Here is a 17,987-nt window from a genome sequence, read left to right on the forward strand (position 1 = left end):
CTTTGGATTCTCTTTAAATCAGTGTGATATCCTACAGATCTCTCTTTTAATCAAAGAGTTAAATAAATAAAATCTTTGACATGTGTTCATTTTAAATTTGTATGAGATCCATGATTTTACCTATTTTGGGAAATTGTCCCTTAACACCATTGCCTCATTAAACTTTCATAACACTCTTACTTTCTTATTGAATGGATTAGAGATTAGAAGTTCATTCATTGAACCAATATTTGTTAAGTGCCTATTAGGTGTCAGGGCTGCGGATGCAGTGGTGAGCCAGAGAGAACTTATGGAGCTTCTAGGAAGGATAAAGACATTAAATAAATTCACAAATAAATACATAATTACAAATCGTGGTCATCTATGAAGGAAAAGGCAGATGCTTAAGGAAGTGACTTTTCGAGGCAGAGATACAGGCACTTGAGAAGGCCCGTGTGAAAATGTGCTTGGCCTGATGAGGACCAGAAGGAAGGCCCATGTGATGGGAGCATAGAGAAAGTCCAGGTCAGGCCTGCCCTATTTGTAGAGTTTGGAGTCGATTCTCAGACCAGAGAGCAACTTGCTTGAGGTCACACACAGCCTGAAAGTTTGGTTTGTGTACTGTGAGTCTTATAGTCTTCTTTTTTAAAATTTTTTAATGTTTATTTATTTTTGAGAGAGAGAAAGAGACAGAGCAAGTGGGGGAGGGGCAGGGAGAGGGAGACACAGAATCCAAAGCAGGCTCCAGGCTCTGAGCTGTCAGCACAGAGCCCGACGCGGGGCTCGAACTCATAAACCAAGAGATCAAGTTGGACTCTTGATCTCTTGAGCTGAAATTGGACTCTTAACCAACTGAGCCACCCAGGCGCCCCAAGACTTAATTCTTAACCATAAAAAAAAAAAAAACCACAAACAAACTACTTTATTTCTTTTTTGGATATAGCAAGAGAGTTCAAGAAGAAGTTAGGAAGTCCATCCTGCATTTTCCGAGACAACTCTCTCTTCTGGATGTTGTTAATCTTTCACCTCGTGCTGGACATGTGTGGATCTGAGGTGAAGCTTAAATGGCAGGTAAGGACATTGGGAATATGTACAAAACTAGACACTGTGTCTACATTTTCATGGCTTGTGCTTTCCTGACACTTATGTTACCTTGCACAGTACCATACATATGGTAAGTACTCAATAAATATATGTTGATTAATTGGTTGATTAATTACAAATATTATGGAAAGCCAGATGTTCTCTGGTAGATAACTGAGGGATAAAAATGTGTTTTTTTTCCGGACCAAGTTGCCATGGTTCTAGATTCACTTTTGTCTTGCAGCAATTTTTCATTATGTCTATTGCTAAAGTGGACATTGATTCATTGGTTTATTGATTTATCGATTCACTCATTCACTATTTCAGTCATCCTAATTTGATCAAGGAAGAACATAATATGGTACTAAAGCAAGAACTCTGCTGGAGTTATTCTGTATTCATAGGTAGTAAATATGTAAACTAAGTAAAATCATGTATCATAAAGATTGCTGAACAATAATGGTTTATAACTAAAAAAGTAACAGTTATGGTTGTGAGCTTCACACATTAATGGACTTATAATGATGCTGGGTTCTCTTGAGTTCTGCTGTTCCTCCACCAACAGGTCAGTAGACGAGCAGACAAGACAGAGAACTTCAAAACTCCAAGGACCAAGAGAACTCTCGGGAACCAACTTTAGTCCAAAATATTCCAGACAACAGATAGAAAGTGATACAGGAATAATTAAAGACCATATCACTTGGTTTTATTTGAGATACAAAAGGGGATCCACTTAGGCATTTTTAATACTTCAGCTAATAAAATTAAGTAGCAGAGAGAAGTAGAGAGGATGATATTTACAACACTCAGTCCTTATTCATTCACTTACTGTTTCATTTACTTATTCGTTCAACCAACAGGTAGGGTCTCGAAAATGCTAGAAATGGTTCTAGACACTGGGGATACTGAGATGAAGATGATGTGACCTTTTGTTTAAAAACTAGAAATCTGTTCCATGTAGGGCTCTGTGCTGGGCGTGGAGCCTGATGAAGATTCTCTCTCTCCCTCTCCCTCTGCCCCTCTCCAACTCCATGTGTGTGCATGTGCTCTCTATCTCTCAAAAAAAAAAAAAAATTCTAAAAACCAGAAATCCACTGGATTCACGAACACTAGAATTTAGACTAAGACATGCATGGCTGAAATGCCAATTACATTAATTCTGGCTTCATATTTTTGCATAATAGTATATTGAAATAAAAATTTTTGAATGCTACCAGAATAGCATCAGAAACTATCTGCTCAGAAGACTGAAAAATTCTAATAATACTGTCTAAACACAATAATAATTTTAACACACAGTAACACCAACATCTGAATCAATATGAAATTCATACAATGATGGGTTTTTGAGGTGAAAGAGACTCTAGTTATTGTTTAGCCCAACCTTCTGATTTATGGAGGAGGAAACTCAGGCCAGAGTAAGGACCTGACTTGTCTAAGGACACCTAGAAGAAATAATGGCTGAGCCCAAATTCAAACTCAGGTGCCCCCATCCCACCTCAATGCTCTTTCCCGTACATTCCTAAGCACATAAAATGGTCATTGAATCACTAACCTTTCCTGGCTTCCGTTTGTAAGACTGGTATGGGGGTGAAATAGGGATTTCTGTGATGAGAAGCTGGGAGAACGGTGAGGTTGGATATGGTAGACCCTTTTATTAACTTCTGAACCTCCACCTAGATGATCAAAAAATTTGTTTTCAGCAGGCATTTTTGCTTTCAAAATGAACACAGTTTTCTTCTTGTAAACAATAAATAAGATTATGAATAGTTTCATTAAGTTTTAATAAAGTAGCAATAGCAGCTCCAATTTTATTGCCCATGAGTACCCTGTGCTACTGTCTACTGTCAGGAGTTTGTGTAATTTAAAATAGTTAATTAAATCCAATTAACATGTTGTGATTTCCACTATGCAAAGTCACTAGAGTAGTTAATAAAGGAACTATTAAGATTTTGTTCAGTTTTAATGACTACGATATAAAAGTACTAAATCTTGACAGAAGAGGTTTTGAATACAGCAAAGTTTTGTACAGGCAAAATCCTCAGGAAATACATATTAGAGTTTTGAGAGTAAAAAAACAAAAAACAAAAAACAACAAAAAAAATGAGCAAACTGGGAGAATTTAAAGATAAATGTATCAGTCAACATTAACAGGTTAAAAATGAACTTTGAGTGGATTCTTGAACATTTCAGAGAGAATTAAAGACTTGATGTCTAGATCAGTTACAGTAGATGATTACCTTTTCTAAAGTCATTAAATGCTTTTATTATAGTCATGAAATATGAATTCTTTCTGTTAAATGGTTTCTAGCTTTTAAAGACTATATGTATTCATATAAATCACATTTAATGGTATAGCTCAAGTATACTATTTTTACCTTTATTGTAAGACATTATGAATTACCTGGGTGCTCTCAGCAGGGAAGATGCAACTGTTTGGTATTTATAGACTGATTTAAATTTTCCAAACATTAATTAATTTGCATAGCTTCTAGAGGAACTAGGTAACAATTTGCTATTTGACTCATAAAGAACCAAGACAGAAAGGTTAGTAGATTTGTTTAAGGTTACACAGTATACTAGAAATACACAGATTTTTCAAGTTTAAGATTCATCTGATTTTACATTAGTGAAATTTGCCATTGGACTCAGTAGTACCATACCTTGTTTTGCTCATCAAGGTCAAGGAAAACAAAAGGGAAATTTCATGAAGATTGGAGGTTGGGGGGAGAAAATCACTTTCCAAAATAAATATCTGTTGGCTGAAAAATGTCTGTGTGAACAAAGGTGTTAGGCTCCCACTGCCAGGATGCGGAGCTTAAGGGAAACTGTAAGCAGCTACCAGACTGTGAACACCAAACGTTTGGTAAGCAGAGTTTAAAATGACTATGATTAGGGTTTAAAATCTTTTTTAGTGTTTATTTATTTATTTGTTTGTGTGTTTAGAGAGGGAAAGTGGGGGAGGGGCAGAGAGAGAAGAAGAGAGAGCATTGCAAGTAGGCTTGAAAGCCTGATGTGGGGCTTGAACTCCCGAACTGTAATATCATGACCTGAGCCAAAATCAAGAGTCTGAGGCTTAACTGACTGAGCCACCCAGGCACCCCTGTAAGTAGGGTTGTTTGGTTTTTTTTTTTTAACAGGAAAAGAGTAGGCTGTCAGGGCTGTCAGGGCAACTTCCTTCCAGGTGAGTTGGAGGAGGAAAGGAGAGTGCCATGGGCGTTGCCTCAATGACAGTGAGGGCTCATGTGCACGTGGTATTATTCTGGAACTTCCATCTTGCCCATCCACCTTGTTCTCGTTCTCATCCTCAGCTCTCCTTGACCCACCACACCTCCAGACATGAGTAGCCTCCAGGATTTCCAAATCAGGGAGGCTGAGCTAATCACCCAAAGTACGGTACCCCAGACAAGGCCTGCGTATAGCTGATTTTCAGTAGCAGAGATGGAAGGGTCTCCACTTGTCTGATTGATATCAGGGTCATGGAGGCAAAGGTAAATTGGAGGAAGAAAGAAAGATTCCACTTAAATAAAATTGTCAAGCATTGTGAAGATGTAAAATACAGGTTTGGCAGTTTCAGAGCATAGAGCATCACTTATCTGGATTTTCTGAAAGCCTTTGACAAAGTACACCTGACAACCTGCTCTTGAAAGCCAAAGTCACAGGATCCGACATAAAAACACAAAGGGTGGAAGGCAGATGATATTCAGATTCTGCCAGGCAGTCAGCACATTCATAATGCTTTCTTTAATGGTTTCAATTGCATAGATCTCAACGATGTAAAAGCCAGACCCAAGGGGTGTGTGTGTGTGTGTGTGTGTGTGTGTGTGTGTGTGTGTAGGGGCATGGAGAAGAAGGTTACACTGGAGGTTGACATCCTTTCAAGATTACAGAAATAAATCCCAGGAACAGTGTCGCTGGGTGCGGAACATAAGCCCACTCTACGGCCACATTCCCATGGTAAGGATAACCACTTTGCATTAGCTTGCTTGGAGGCAGAAGGCATGTAATGACCTGCAGCATTTACTGAGCACTTACTACCTAACACTAATTTTAATACGATCAGCATTAAGTTTCACCAGGAATGGAAAAGCTAAGGGCATTGGGAGTGCAGAAGAGGGAGTAATTAACTCTGCCTGCTGGCATTGCAGAAGGCTTTGGAACACCAACCCGAGCTGTATATTAGAATCACTCAGGGAGCTTTTCAGAAATACTGCTTCCTAGGGGCTCCTGGATGGCTCAGCTGGTTAAGTGTCTGACTCTTGGTTTCGGTTCAGGTCATGATCTCTCATTTGTGGATTCGAGCCCCATATCAGGCTTTCTGCTGTCAGTGCGGAGCCTGCTTCAGATCCTCTATCCCCTTTGCTTTCTGCCCCTCCCTCCTCTCCCTCTCTCTCTCAAAAATAAATAAACATTAAAAATTTTTTTAATTAAAAGAAAGAAAGAAATCCTGCTGCCTGGGCCCCAACTCTGGGCAAATAAATCCAAGTAGCTGGACTGGAGCCTCGGCCTCGGTATTTTTTATCAAGCCCCCCAGGTGATTCTGATGTGCAGTCAAGGCTGTGATATTTAAATTGTGTCTTAAGAGAAGCATTGAATTATATCACGTGGAGAAGAGGCTGCAATTATAGGGGGAAAGAATGGTGGTGACAAAGTAGAATCGCATACAGACGTATGAAGATTTCACGGAAGGCGAGGAGCTCAGTGTGGCTGGAGTATGGTGTGTGTGCCAGAAGGGTAGGGTGGGGGACGAGCATGCAATGGTGGGTTGAGATTAATGCAAATTAAAGAAACCAGCTTCATGAATGTGCTGATTGCCTAACAGAAGTCAAATTTCCTCCACTTCTGGCTTCTCCTTTATATCATGCTTTACATTTTAGGCTGGAAATGGTATGGACTATCCTATATATAGAACAATGTTCCCTATATCTGGTACTTCATTGCTATTTCCCAAACTCTGTCGTTTTATGCCTAAACCTGCTATAATAGCTTTTTCAAAATTTAAAAGATATGGAAAAGCTTAAAAAAGAAAATAGCAATCATATTCCTGCCAGCCAGAATTAATCATTGTTAATATCTTGGTATATTTGCTTCTAGTGTTTTCAAATAGAAAAACCATTCTATTTTATTATTCTGGTAAAAATGATATATGCTCATTATAAAGATTCCAATTAATGTAGAAAATAGAAAAACACAAAGATGAAAGTTTAAGAAACCATGCCAAATATCGTTAGGTGATCCATTATCCCTGACATCTTTGGAATGATTAATAATATATCATCTTATAAAAATAGGATTTATATTACATTATTAAACTTAATTTTTGACATGAATTTAATAGGAGGGGGAAGGCTGAATTAAACCCAACAAATTATTAAACCTCAAATCAATATTTCTTTACCACAAGATTCCTGTGAGTTGAAAAAGATTCCTCTGCACAGAGGTAGCATAGACAATGAGTAGCATAGACAATATGTAAACAAATGGGTTGGGCTGTGTTCTTATGAAACTTTATGTACAAAAATAGGTGGTCAGCTCTCAGGCAGTAACTTGTAGATACCCACCCTGTAGTTAAATAAAGGTGATTATGAAAAACCTTTAGATTTTTAAAAATCATGTTTTTAAAAAATGTTTATTTATTTTGAGAGGGAGAAAAAGAGACAGAGGGGCAGAGAGAGAGGGAGAGAGACAATCCCAAGCAGTCTCTGTGCTGTCAGTGCAGAGCCTGACTCGGGGCTTGATCTCATGAACCATGAGATCACGACCTGAGCCGAAATCAAGAGTCGGATACCTAACCGACTGAGCCACCCCAGCGCCCCTGAAGTCGTGTTTGAAATTTGAATAACATATCCCATCTTCAAAAGATAAGAGCATTAGAACTATCTTGCTACTGGCATCCCCTCTCCCTCACCTTCCAATGTTTTATTATTATTTTTACATTGCCCAGATTTATAATACCCACATTCTGTTTTGAAACCACAATTGCTGGGATGGTTTAGCATCCACTCTACACATAAATGGATCCAGCGCCACCAACAGTCCTTTTGTTATGGCTTCTCTATGCTTGAGTTACTTACTTTGATTGGTTGTTTAATCGCCTGCCTTTGGTCATCAAGCAGTTCTTTCTAACAAGTGTTCATGGGTCGTTATACTTGAATTACATCTGGGGTCATCCTTTTTTTTTTTTTTTTTTCTCAAAACTTTGCAGACACTGACACATTGTCTTCTACCATGAATATTGTGAAATCTGATGCCGGCTTGATTCATCCTTCACCCCTTGTCAGTGATTTTTCTTTCTGCCTGCGTGTCTGAAACATTCTGTGTTTTTGAAGTTCAGGCACTTAACTAGAAAACCTTTATTCCGTAACACTCAAAATCAAATTTTCCTGGGATTCAGTGCTTTCTTTCCACCTGTAGATTTTGTTCTTTCTTCATCTCTGGAAAATTTTCTTCCATCATATCATTGGCTATGTCTTCTCTTTTGCTGGGTTCTCTCTCAGAGATACCAAGTGTCATTAAGCGTTGGCTCATCTTTACCTTTCATGTTGTGGTTCCTAATGATTCATTTCTCTCCTGGTTCATTTTAAATTTTTTTTTTCAACGTTTATTTATTTTTGGGACAGAGAGAGACAGAGCATGAACGGGGGAGGGGCAGAGAGAGAGGGAGACACAGAATCGGAAACAGGCTCCAGGCTCTGAGCCATCAGCCCAGAGCCCGACGCGGAGCTCAAACTCACGGACCGCGAGATCGTGACCTGAGCTGAAGTCAGGACGCTTAACCGACTGCGCCACCCAGGCGCCCCTCTCCTGGTTCATTTTAGAATAGAACACCCTGATTTTAGCTGAGCATATGGCTATCCAGTCGCAGACTGCATTTTCCAGTGTGGCTAAGTGTGGACATGTGACCAAAATCAGACCAGTAAGACATAGGCAGCGGTGGTAAGTGTAACCTCTGGGCCATCTCCTTAGAATGCCTACCCTGGACTATCTTTATCGTTCCTATGGGCTGAAAGTGTAGAGAGGAGCCAGCTTCAACCACTGGAATGAGAGTGTCTGTAACCACAGGAACGAGATGATACAGCCTCCAGAGAGAAGGAAGCAGAGTCATCCTGTGAGCCTTAGACTTTTCATGTGTGGACTGTTTTGTGAACAAGAAATAAATTGATCTATTTATGGCATTATATTTTCGGATTTCTTTGTTACAGCAGCTTAGCCTGTAACGAACTACTATGCGTATCTATTAGCTTCTAATTAATGTCCTTTGTCTTTTTCCGTTGCGTTTGCTGTGCTTACAGTCTTTTCTCCGCGCCCATATTTCAGTGTTCAGCAGTGTGTGTTCTGTTCTTCCTATTTATAGTTTATTTATTAGTTCCATAAAATATTTTGGTATTCAATTTGTTTCCTTATGTCTGCAACCTCCCTTTTTATCTCATTCTGCTATTTTATCATCTCATGGTTGAGTTCTAGTTTTACTTAATTTATGTTCCTAGCAAGCTGTGCTATCATATGAAGAAATTGTGAGAAAATTCCTTCTGTACCTTGAGTTATATTTTTTTCTAGGTTAGGCTTTGTCTTTTGCAGCCCATAGTTCTCCCTCCCCCCTTCCTCTTCCTCTCTTTTTGTTAGCTGTGGGTGAAATACTGGCATTTATGTAATAAATCAGCATAGTGGCTGTATCGTTTCTTTCCCCCTTGTATATTCTTGGGCAGCTCTGCCCAGACAATCTGCTTGCTCTGATGTAGCATCTCCTCCCCCGTAGTCTGCTACCAGTGTGTTTTCTTTCCCACGTGAGAAGCAGGTACTCTGGGTCTCCTGTACCTTTCTGTTAGCTGAGGGCCTGGGTCAGGGAGGCCTCCATTTTAGGATATATACAGTCTCTGTTAAAATATGTAGGCTCTCTCCCCTCTCCTGAGGTTTTGATGAACATCCTATATCAGGGTTTGCTCTACTTAGTTGAGGATGAATCCCTCCCTCCCTCCCTCTAGCCCCAGGGGTTTTGGATCATTTCAGTAGAAGCCTGAAGACTTCACTTCTCTCTGGAAGAATCAGACATTGTTTGCTCTCCAATTTCACCTCTTTCTTCCACGTCCCCTTGTCAAAAGAGAAAAAAAGGTAAGGATGCTTGCTTGCTTGTCTTCTCTCCAGATTTTGTACTGTTTCTGAGAATCTCAATATTTCGATAATTTACCAGTGGTATTTCGTTTGTGAGGGGCAGGAAGGGGGTAGAATTGGAGCTGTGTTGTACCTCTCTACTCTGCTCCAGAATCTTCTGCTGGGTGAATTTAAACCTACACAGCCACATTATACAACCCTGCATGACCATATTCTGCAGTCCTGCCTCAGCCCTCCTCCCCATATTATGGACGGCACACTAAAGATCAGGAAGGGAAAGTGGCTAGGACACACATCTCATCTGCCCAATAGAGGCAGAGCGAAAAGGGCACATCACTGCTTCATGGCCCAGGGCTTTTTTACTCTATTTTCTTGCTTTCTGAGTTCTCGAACCTTTCAAGCCAAACACAGCTCAGGTCAGTAGCTCTACTCCTGTCCTCATGGTAAAGCCCTATCACTGTTTTTCATTCCTTTCTCAGCATCATTTAACATAGGGACAGTCCGGGCCTCACTTTCTGTCAGAAAAACTCTCCAGCATTCTTGGAGCTAGAAGAACTCCCTGGAAAGGTATCTATAGCAGAAAAGCAAAAACCATGGGCTTGGAGCACTGGATTTCAGTCCTACCTCTGTCATTTAATCAGCAGTGTGCTGTGGTAAGTCATTTAACTTCTTTGAGTCTCCTTTTTATCTTCTGGAAAAGAGGGATATTATTAGCTACAGGGCAGCTGAATTTTATGTAAGGGAATTTTTCCTGAAAGCATGTCAAATCTCAACTCACATAATTTGAGACAGCCAGACAGCGAATGGCCGGAATGGCAAAGACTGTTGTTTGGCCTTCAACGTGTGACACAGGCAGAAATTACATTTCTCAGCCTCCCTTGCAGCTTGATTTGTCTTTGGGACAAGATTCTGGCCAGTGCTACAGGAATTGCATTGATTCTTCTGGTTGGGATAGAGACATGATGGCAGGAGCCCAGCAGCCACCTTAGCCATCTTAGATCACAAGAAAGTGCAGAGCTGCCATATAGCCATTAATTGTGTGCGGTGAAAAAAAATTATTGCTGTGTTTAATCACTGTTATTTGTTACATTTGCTGAGTTTACATCGTAATGGTACAGGGTGTTTTTTATTTATTTAGATGGTGTCTCTCTGTGGAGACTTCAGCATAAATATATCTCAAATTCAATGAGCCTGCACCAGCTTTGGAAAAAATGAAAGTTTGTTTCTTTTTTTTTTTTTTTTTTTTTTTTACATTTGGGGGGATTGAAATCATCTCAAACTTTGTGTATAAAGCAATAATGCAATATTATCATTTTATATCATGGAATTGCAAATTTATATAATCCAATTTTGCATAAAATTCAGCATCACTGATCTTCCATTAGGCCACTGTGAGGACTTATTATGTAGAGATGCACACCATAACTTTTTCTCATCTCAGGAATTGTTGAACATTCTATTGGAATGTAACATTCATTTTTTTTAGAGAGAGTGTGTGCACATGTATAAGCATGTGTGGCACACAAAAGTGGGAAGGGGCAGAGAGAATCTTAAGCAGACTGTATGCCCAGCGTGGAGGCCATGGAACCAGATGAGGGGCTTGATCTCACGACCATGAGAACATAACCTGAGCCGAAATCAAGAGTGGGATGCTGAACTGACTAAGCCACACAGGCACCCCCTAACATTCATTTTTGAAAAGGCACAAATCATAAGGTCATCAGTTGATACATTTTAACAAAGCAGACACTGTGGGAAACCAGCATCCAGAATAAGAAGTAGAGCATTGCAAGCACCCCCAAGACCTCTCTCATGCTCCTTGTCAGTCACTACCACAACCCGAAGGTAACCACTATTCTGAATTCCACTCCCAGCTATTCTTATTCTGTTTTTGAATTTACATAAATGGATTATTACAGTATTAAATAAGCATCAACACATCAGAGAGCAAGGTACCAGAATTCAGAGTCTCCATAACACATCATTTATAATGTTCACAATAATAAAAGGTTACTATGTTTACAAAGAAATGGGAAAATGCTCATATAGGAGAAACAGTTGTCAATACAAACAGATCTTGGAGGTGATGCTTTATGATATAGATTGTGGTGATGGTTTCACAGGTGTATGTGTAATCTCCAAACTCATCAAGTTGCATACATTAAATATGTACAGCTTTTGTATATTGGTCATACTTTAATAGTTCTAAAAAAAGAAACAGCTGTCAAGATAATTCAGAGGGTAGAATTAGCAAATAAAAACATTAAAGCTATTATTGTACATACTTTAAGGACCTTCAGGGAAATATGATCGTAATTAATTAACAGATGGAAAATCTTGGTAGAGAAATGAAAACTATAGAAAAAGAAACAAATGGAAATTCTAGGACTAAAGAGTGTAATATCTGAAATGAAAAGTTTATTGGATATGGTAGTCAACTTGAAGAAAAATCAATAGATACTATCTAACCTGAAGAACAGAAAGAAAAAATTATTTTAAAAAGAACAGATCTTCAGAAACCTATGGGCAATATCATGTTGTAAAATTTGTATTTGATCGAAGTCCTAGAAAGAGAGGAGAGAGAGAAATGTAGAGGAAAATACTTAAAGAAATAGTGGCCAAAATGTCTCCCAGTTTTCTGGACAACTTAAACTTACAGATCCTAGGAGCTCAAGCAGGATAAACACAATCAACCCCCCTGGAAGCTAAAGACAAAGAGAAAAACTTGAAAGCATCCAGGAAAAAAAAAAAAAAAAAAGAAGACCCATTATATAGAGGGAATCAACGATCCAAATGATGACTGACTTATTAGAAACGATGAAACTTTAAAGCATTGAAAAAAAAAAACACAGAAAAACTCTGGCAACCCAAAATTTGACATAAAGGCAATATAAATAATTTTTTTGGCAAAAGAAAACAATGCGTCACCAGCAGGCATGTGTTACATTGCCTTCAGCAGGCAAGAAATGCTTACGGGAAGATTTTTTAGGCTGACAGAAAATGACACAAGATGGAAAGTTAGATGTCTACGGTAAATATAAAATACTATGTGTTTTTCTTCTCTTAGTTTCTCTGAAAGGCAATTGGCTATTTAAGGCAAAAAATTATAACATACTGTGCAGTTTACAATATATGTAAATCACATGACAACAATAACACAAGGAGGTGGGTAAATGAAATTCTATGGTTGTAAGTTTCTTACATTGTATGTGAGCTGGTGCAATATTAACTCTGAGGAAACTATAATAAGTTAAGGATGCATATTGTAATTCCTAGAGCAACCACTAAAAATAACACAAAGAGGTATGGTTCAAAAGTCAATAAAACAGAATATTAAAAAAATTTATATAATCCTAAGTCAGGCAGACAACAAAGGAACAAAAAAGAGATGGTAAAAATAAAAGACAAGTAGAAAAATAGTTTTTCTACATCAAACCATGTCAATAACTGCATTAAATGAAAATGGACTAAACACTCTAATTAAAAAGCAGAGATTATCAGACTGAATTTTAACCCAAGATAAAACGATATGCTATCAATAAGAAGTGAATTTTAAAGACACAGGTTGAAGTGACAACATCAACAAAAGGTTGATATGCCATGTAAACAGTAAGCTAAAGAAAGAGGGAGTGGCTATATTAATATCAGATAAAGTAGACTTTTGGAAAAAAAATGTTTATTTTTGAGAAGGGGGGCCAGGGGCAGAGAGAGGGAGACACAGAATCCAAAGCAGGCTCCAGGCTCTGAGCTGTCAGCATAGTGCCTGATGTGGGGCTCAGACCTACGAACCATGAGGTCATGACCTGAGCTGGTCAGACACTTAACTGATTGAGCCACCCAGGTGCCCCAGACAAAGTAGACTTTAAGACAAGGACTATTATCCAAGAGGAAGAGAAATAGGGTCAATTAGCCAAGAAAACATAAAAATCATAAACATGTATGTCTCTAATAACATTAACACAAAATACATAAAACAAAAATCATCAGAACTAAAGGAAGTAGTAGATAAACCTTCAATCAGAGTTGAAGATTTAAAAATTCCCCCGCGGTAATTTGTAGAACAAAGAGATTTTTAAAAATCAGTAAGGATATAGAAGATCTGAGTATTAGATCAAGATCAGCCCCCTTGAACTAATCGATATTTATAGAGCACTACAACCAACCACTGTAGGATACACATTCTTTTCAAATGTACATGGAACACTCACCAAAATGAATTATATCCTGGACCATAAAATAAGTCTCAAACAACTTCAAAAGATTTAAATCTTACAGAGATTGTTCTCTGACCCTGATGGAATTAAATCAGAATTCAATAAGAATGAGAGAACTAAGTCAACACCCTTCTACATAAGGGTGGCTCTACATGAGCCAAAGAAATAATCACTCGGGGAATTTTGAACTGAATGGTAATAAAAATGCAACATATTAAAATTTGTGGGATGCAGCTAGAACACTGTTGAGAGGAAAATTTATCATCCTAAATGCTTACATTAGAAAAGAAGAAAGGCCAAAAATCAATCATCTAAGATTCTACCTTAAAGAGTCTTAATATAAAAAAAAAAAGAGTAAAACACTCAATATAAGTCAGAGTAAGAGAATAAAAAAGGTAAGAGGAGAAATCAATGAAATAGAAAACAAATAATAGAGAAAAATAGAGAAAGTGATTCTTAGAAAAGATTAGTAAAATTGGAAAATCCCAGCAAGAGTGATAGAGAAAAAGAGAAAGCAGAAATTGCCAATATTGAAAGTAAAAGAGAAAGGGAAGGAGGTAGAGGAAGGGAGGGAAGAAATGAAGGAGGGAAGGGAGAAAGGGAGGAAAGAAGAGAGGAAGGAAGGGAGGAAGGAAGAAAAGAAGGAAGGGAAGGAGGAAGGAAAGGGCATATGGAGGGTTGCAGTTCTCAGAATTGGAAGGGGTCTTAGGACGGGGCCAGGGTAGTTAGTAGCAGCAGTGACCATGGGGTTGGGAACAGACTTGAAGGGTGAGGTGAGCGGAGAGGACCATGGAGGAGACTCCAGAGGAAATATCACGTTGAACACACTGAAGTCTGAGGTGTGAGCATCTGTACACCTCACAGGCCCCGTATAGCACATCACATAAAAAAAACAAAAACGAGTGGAGTTTGTTATGATGTCCCAAAGCCTCCAAGAAAATACTAGATTCCAATAAAATGAGACTAAGAAAGGAAAATATGTAGTATCGTCTAAAATGTCTTCCATCGAAAATACTTAAAATCCAGCACTTAAGCAAAACTTCCCGAGGTGCATTCCTCTGAATATAGTTCTAGGAGCTGTTCTGCCAAGAAGGGTCTGAGGAAGTTTGGGCAACACTAACTGCACCGGCTACCCTCCTCCTAGAGATTCATGATGGGCACCAGTGAGTCAGTGACTCCAGGTGGCCTAAGTGTGTGAAGGTCAGTCTGACTCTCTTCAACCTCACATTTCTCATTTTTATGGGACCACAAAACTCTTTCTTTCATGGAACACCTATTGTCATTCCAAGGAACCAGCATTCTGGACAAGGAATTAACGCATAGCTAACAACGGTCATTGCTGTGATTTGTTAGTATCAGGCCATACCTCAAAATTTAAAGATAAGGGAGAGCTTGGTTTTTTGTAAAACGTTTCTTCAAAGGAGCCTGAAACACACTGGGCTCAGGGATTTTCTGGTGGATTCAGACTAACAAATAGAAGTCTAATTACTTCCTGTGGTTCTTTTTTCTCTATAAATGTAACAGCATTTCTTTGTAGCATTCTGGTAGAAATTTAAAAATTCTGGAAAAGCAGGGCGCCTAGGTGGCTCAGTCGGTTGAGCCTCTGACTCTTGATTTCAGCTCAGGTCATGATCCCAGGGTCGTGGGCTCAAGCCCCATGTCGGGCTCTGTGCTGAGCATGGAGGCTGCATGAGATTCTCTCTCTCCCTCCCTCAAAAAAAAAAAAAATTCTGGAAAATGATTACAAGAGAACAATAAAGTACTGGGATTTCATCTACATGTCTGTTACATCTCATACAAGAAGAAAGAATGGCTTGAGTTGCTTACCTTTGTGATTTTGGCATATTGGTGAATACTATACCACACTACTGCTCCAACACTGTCACTAGATATGAAAAGAAAGCAGCTGGAGGACCTCTGTGTTCTATGCAATCTTTCTGTAACCTAGGGCTGCAGATCACAAATTGATACTTAGATAGAATAGATCGCCTCAACCTTTACTTGGGGCCCATGAGAGGAAGCGAGTTTAAATGGTGGTCCTTTGAGTTAAGACCTAAGAAAGACTTTGTGAATGGGTTTATTATTTATTATAATGATGTTTGCTATTGCGATGTATTCCCTTATTATAGAACATTGTGCTGGTCTCTGGGCATTGGTGTTTAAATACCGGCAAGGGTCACAAGTGAGAGGAAGTTTGGTCCTCATTTACCTCATACCAGCAGTTGGTTTGGCACACAGCTGCAGAACTGCTGGGGCTCTTTTTATTTAATTTGGCATCCCTTCCTGAGCAGTATTGAGACTTTCAGTTCAATGACTCCACTGGGCTTTGCCATAATTTCTATGCTGTATCAGTAAAGTCTGCGGAAGAGATGCCTAAGCAAACCTGAAAGCAGGCTAGGAACGCTTCCATTTCAGATATTTTTGCTTAAGTCAGTGACAGAATTAACCCTAGATATAAATTAAGCTTGTTTAAAAAATACAACTTTATTCATTAGTTAATTAGTAGAGAAACTGATTTGTAAGGAATATTATTAGTAATGTGTGTGTGTGTGTGTGTGTGTGTGTGTGTGTGTGTGTGTGAGACTTTGTCCCTTGCCTGCAATTTCTCTTGGGATAATTTTCCTAGACTCTGAATCACAATGTCAGAAGAAAATACAAGCCCAAATTCTGAGTGAGCCACATATTAATTACATGGCTTGGTCATATACCTTAACCTCTATGCCCTGAAGTTCTTATCTGTGAAATGGGAATAGTGATCTCTCCAACATGCCCTGAGTATTATAGGTGGTGACACATAAAAGTTAGGTGGTGACAGCATCAGGCACATAACAGGTACTCCACAGATGCTTGGTGAAATGCATAATTGCAAAAAGAAAACATCAACCTGGTCTGCTTTTCTGTTTCATAGGTCGTGTTGGTCAGAAAAGGGAAAGGAAGGGAACCAAAGGGAATCGATTTTGCTCAGAATCAGAATCCTGGGCTGTCGGAACTAGAAGAAATCTTAGGGATGGTGTGATCAACGCCCTAAATTTACAACTGAACAAACTAAGGCCCAAGGAATGTAAGTCGTTTGCCCCCAAATCACATAGAAGTTAGGGACTGATTCAGGATTGGGGTCCAATATGAATGTGGACTTTTCGTATAAAGGGGATTGTTAATATTATGTGACGTTATGGTGTTTTAAAAAATCTTCCTTTGGCTAACCTGAAAAATAGTTCTCTTTTCATAGTTTTCTTATTTTTTTTTTAAACATTTTACTTTAACCCATCAGGAGTTTTCTTTGGTTTAGGATGTAAAGTTAGGAGTTACCTGAATGCTCTCTTTCCAACACATTAGTCCAGTGACTTGGCCCCACACATCTAACTGTCCCTCCCTTCCCCACCAACTTACACCTTCCTACATTCAAACTTATTTTTTTACAGTAAGGTCAATATCCATGCTTATTTTTTTATTCCATTTTTTATTCCATTGATCCATTTTTTTATTCCATTAATTTTTCTATCCGTAGGATGCTATTATAATTATGTTAATGTTATCATATGTTTTAACAAGTTGTATGAAAAATTTACCTTCATTAATCTTCTTTAGGAGAAAAAAAGTCCTGAAGCTTTTGCCCATTTATTTTTCAAGATGATGAACACTGGCAAGTTGAAAAGAATTAATATTCCACACAAACCAAATAAAACCCATAAGTTTTTGGATTGAAATTACATTAGATATAAATATTAATTTGGAAACAACTGGAAGTTTTTATTATAATCATTTTTCCTTTTCAGGAATATGATATATTTTTATGTATTCAGTTGCTCTTTGATGTGGCTCAGTAAATTCGAGACATAATGTGTAAAGCTTTAAAAGCACTCTATGATGATCTAGGGAAGGGAAAATAAAATTCTACCTGAAGAGATCTGGGGAAATGTTTTTATGGCGGAAAAGAGGAGAGCGTTACAAATGTAGCCAAATGAGGTACGTGGTATTTCATTCTTTACATTAACTTGACACAGCCTAACTCAATTACAGAGGTCCTTACCAAGTTGTTATTCAAAGTCATTGACCACATATACACCAACCAACAGCAAATTCATACTGGATTCTTACCAGATCTGCCACCATGTTTGATGTTGGAGATAGGTTCCCCGTTCTCACAGGAGTTTACAGTCTAACTGAAGTAAGTGTCCATCTTTAAAAGCATCGGCTCTAGAGGGTAGACCTTAACTGTTCTCACAACACATACACTCACACGAAAGGTAATTACGTGAGGTGATAGAGGTGGTAATTGTTTCACAGTATAGTATATATGTGTACAAAATCATGACATTGGACACCCTAGACTTACACAATATTATTTCTCAATTATATCTCAATAAACCTGGCGGGGGGGGCGGGTAGGAAAGAACCAGCTCCCCTTTTCTGATCCTTGGGTTAATATAGCCTCTTAACTGAGTAATTTGATCTTTTACTTCTATTCCCATACCAAGGTGGAGAAATTTCTCCGGCAAATTCCTTGGTCATCAAGGGAGCCATTTTTGGCTCGGTACAGGTCAAAGTCATCATCTTCAAAGCCACCTGCAGGGAGCATAGAATAAGAATTAAGAATGCCAA

At 38.6% G+C, this 17,987-nt stretch overlaps 2 protein-coding genes and 1 long non-coding RNA gene across 9 annotated transcripts in view; 2 read left to right on the plus strand and 1 right to left on the minus strand.

The window, feature by feature from the left end:
* The window catches only part of LOC113601855 (uncharacterized), a 163,841-nt gene extending 161,834 nt beyond the window's left edge, over positions 1–2,007 (plus strand). The window contains exon 7 of the long non-coding RNA XR_008299098.1: positions 923–2,007. This is a non-coding gene — a long non-coding RNA (uncharacterized LOC113601855). The remainder of the gene's footprint in view (positions 1–922) is intronic.
* Positions 1–17,987, minus strand: part of IQCH (IQ motif containing H) — a 210,260-nt gene that overhangs the window by 142,483 nt on the left and 49,790 nt on the right. For 3 of the 6 annotated variants that reach the window (XM_027067602.2, XM_027067600.2, XM_053223829.1), the window contains one exon: positions 2,618–2,738. The exons of 2 other annotated variants lie outside the window; for them this stretch is intronic. In XM_027067602.2, coding sequence (XP_026923403.1) covers positions 2,618–2,738 — 121 coding nt within the window. Of the gene's footprint in view, positions 1–2,617; positions 2,739–16,895; positions 17,952–17,987 lie in introns of those variants that run through there. One more of the 6 variants, XM_027067604.2, reaches the window with a different exon arrangement.
* The window catches only part of AAGAB (alpha and gamma adaptin binding protein), a 114,189-nt gene continuing 105,064 nt past the window's right edge, over positions 8,863–17,987 (plus strand). Inside the window, exons 1-2 of one of the 2 annotated variants that reach the window (XM_053223835.1) lie at positions 8,863–9,171; positions 9,651–9,824. The gene's annotated coding sequence lies outside the window, so the exon portion shown is untranslated. Of the gene's footprint in view, positions 9,172–9,640; positions 9,825–17,987 lie in introns of those variants that run through there. The other variant, XM_053223836.1, reaches the window with a different exon arrangement.

This window comes from Acinonyx jubatus, chromosome B3 (assembly GCF_027475565.1).
Source record: "Acinonyx jubatus isolate Ajub_Pintada_27869175 chromosome B3, VMU_Ajub_asm_v1.0, whole genome shotgun sequence".
Taxonomy (NCBI): domain Eukaryota; kingdom Metazoa; phylum Chordata; class Mammalia; order Carnivora; family Felidae; genus Acinonyx; species Acinonyx jubatus.